Source organism: Rana temporaria, chromosome 10 (assembly GCF_905171775.1).
Source record: "Rana temporaria chromosome 10, aRanTem1.1, whole genome shotgun sequence".
Taxonomy (NCBI): Eukaryota; Metazoa; Chordata; class Amphibia; order Anura; family Ranidae; genus Rana; species Rana temporaria.
Window position 1 is genome coordinate 23,327,713 of NC_053498.1, and position 2,981 is coordinate 23,330,693.

At 43.9% G+C, this 2,981-nt stretch overlaps 1 protein-coding gene across 1 annotated transcript; it reads right to left on the reverse strand.

The window, feature by feature from the left end:
* Window positions 1–1,131: 1,131 nt before the first annotated feature.
* On the reverse strand, window positions 1,132–2,769 carry LOC120916017 (chemokine-like receptor 1). Its single transcript, XM_040326867.1, has one exon. It carries the CDS (start codon window positions 2,742–2,744, stop codon window positions 1,821–1,823), a length of 924 nt encoding a protein of 307 aa, XP_040182801.1. The 5' UTR covers window positions 2,745–2,769; the 3' UTR covers window positions 1,132–1,820.
* Window positions 2,770–2,981: the final 212 nt, after the last annotated feature.

Sequence of the window (2,981 nt, forward strand, 5' to 3'; positions counted from 1 at the left end):
CCAATTCACACAGGGGCAGCACGACTTGCTGAGTGACTCGGCAAGGCGATCTGCACACGACTTCAGAGGCGACTTGCAAAATGACTTCTGTATTGAAGTCAAAGCAAGTCGCCGTGAAGTCGTTCCAAAGTCGTACAGGAACCTTTTTCTAAGTCGGAGCGACTTGAGTCGCTCCTATTAGAACGGTTCCATAGTACAGAACGGAGCGCGACTTGTCAGGCAGCTAAGCCGCCAGACGAGTCGCCCCTGTGTGAACCGGCTCTAAAAGGAATGTTTTGTTTAATGTAAACAATACAATTTACCCTTAAAACAATCACTACCTCTGCTGCACTGAAATCCCAAGCAGCGTTGTCAGACCTACCTGGTTCTTTTTTTCAAGACTAAAGAACTCTACCTATCTCTACCCCTCTCTGTCCCTCTCCAAATACATTCATTGATTTATTTCCCAGCAAAACAATGCTGCTGCCTTGATTCCCAAGGGCCAGATCCACGAAGCAGTTACGCTGGCGTATCTATTCATACGCCGCGTAACTGCTAGGTTGCTCCGGCTTATCTTTGTTTTGTATCCACAAAACAAGATACGCCTGAAGCTGGGCTAGATCCGACTGGCGTACGTCTTAGTACGCCGTCGGATCTAAGGTGCATATTTACGCTGGCCGCTAGGTGGCGCTTCCGTCGATTTCCGCGTTGAGTATGCAAATTAGCTAGATACGCGAATCCAGAAATGTACGTCCGGCCGGCGCATTTTTTTACGTCGTTTCCGTAAGGCTTTTTTTGGCGTAATGTTACCCCTGCTATATGAGGCGTAGCCAATGTTAAGTATGGACGTCGGGACAGCGTCGAATTTTCCGTTGTGTACGTCGTTTGCGTAAAACGTTCGCGAATAGGGCTTTGCGTAGTATGACGTTCACGTCGAAAGCATTGGCTTGTTGCGGGTTAATTTGGAGCATGCGCACTGGGATACCCCCACGGACGGTGCATGCGTTGGGTCAAGATGTATTAACATAAAAAACGCCCCCATCTCATCCATTTGAATTGCGCGCCCTTACGCCAACACAGTTACACTACGCCGCCGTAACTTACGGCGCAAATTCTTTGTGGATACAGGAAATATGCTGTAAGTTACGGCGGCGTAGTGTATCTGAGATACACTACGCCGGACGTAAAGAAGCGCCGCGCTACGTGGATCTGGCACATTCTGTCCGTAGGGAAATGTTTTCTTGGGAGTCCTCAGGGGATGGTGCACCTAAGTGAATAGAAACTGATGTAGGGCAACCTGCTAATCCCTCCTCCAAGCAGCTGCCCCTACAAGCATTTAACATGCCTAGTGATGACATCACAGGGAGTAATAATGACATCACAGGGAGTAATAAAAAAATTCTTCTTGCTAATAGAAGTAGATTCAAGAAACTAGTAATGCTGGGACTTGCATTAGATGGGGAAGGGCGGCTTCAGAAGAAAGTTAAATGATGCCTAGAAATCACCTGTAAACATTTTGAAACTTCAAAGATTTACTCAAACTTGAAAAAAAGTAACATTGTATGTATTGTTTTGACATTCTCCAGTTGTATTGAGTCTGTTCATCTTGTGTTGAACATAGCACAAGCTCTATCCACCACCGAGGTTGGTTTGTTGAACAATTTTTCGCTACCACTTTTCCAGAACAGCAGATGCTCTTGACCTTTGTGTTGTCAAAAGAATTGCCTCCAGTGCATTACGGTTCCATACCATACATCTTTGTTTTGTGGTTGGAATATCCCACGTGTAAAGGTTAACTTCCAATTCCAGTTCTGTCCATGAAGAAACCACCTCCATTCTCATTAGTGTGGTATTTCCTCGAACACTGTTTTAAAAACTTGTGTAATTGACTTCTTTACCATGTCCTTGAATTCCCGACCAATGAAAACATAGAGTATAGGGTTGATACAGCTATTGAACATAGCTAAACATTTGGACAATGGTACAGCCACCAGGCTGACCAGCAATGGTAGACCACCTAAAAACACTCGGGCCAATGCTAAGGCATGATAAGGAAGCCAACATAGAAAAAACGAGAAGACCACCCCAGTGACAACCAAAAAGGGCTTGCTGGAACGATTAAGCTTTTTCCTGCGTAGCGTTATTAAAAGAATTGCGTACGAAATAAGAATAACACACAACGGCACCAAAAACTGGTATAGAAAGATACAAACGGTGAATATAGCAGCCTCTCTTTTTTCCCAGTCCTCAAAAACATCCAAGTTTTTGCAAGAGCTACGGTTACTTTCTGTAGACATTTCCGAAAGGGTGTAAGATCCAGGAACCAAGGCAACGGAGACTATCCAAATCACAACACATGTTGTCATCACCAGTCTTGGATTGCGGTAATTTTGACACCAGACAGGGAAAAGAACAAGAACACATCGATCAATGCTGATGGCACTCAGGAGCAGGATGCTGGCATAGATGCTAAGGCCAAAGAGGCAGTTGACAAGCTTGCAAAATATTTGCCCAAAGGGCCAATGTAGGTCCAGTAATAAATAAAGGACAGTGACCAGGACCAAAAAAGTTGAGATGAAATCAGCCAAGGCCAGGTTGAAAAACCAGACGGTGTTGATAGTTCTTTGTAGCCGACATCCAGTTATCCAGATCACAGTGCCATTTCCCATCATGCCCAGTAGAAAGATTAAGCTGAAGGTCACAGTGGCGATCACCTGCACGGTATAGCGCAGTTCAGCTGTTTCGGCATCTAGAGTGAAATTCATCACGTGAATGATGTCACCAGATGTGATCCCTAGGAGAAAAACACAAGATGGTTAATCAACACTGCATTCCATTTTCTATAAACTGGTTTATGCTGTTAGTCAAAATGCACCTGGACTTAAAAAAATAATAAAAAAATAATAATTTTTGAATAGAAAATATTGCATAATTATTATTTTGTATTTTCTTCGTAACCCAGCAAATGGGACTAGATACTTTACATTGTTTCCCTGTTTCCT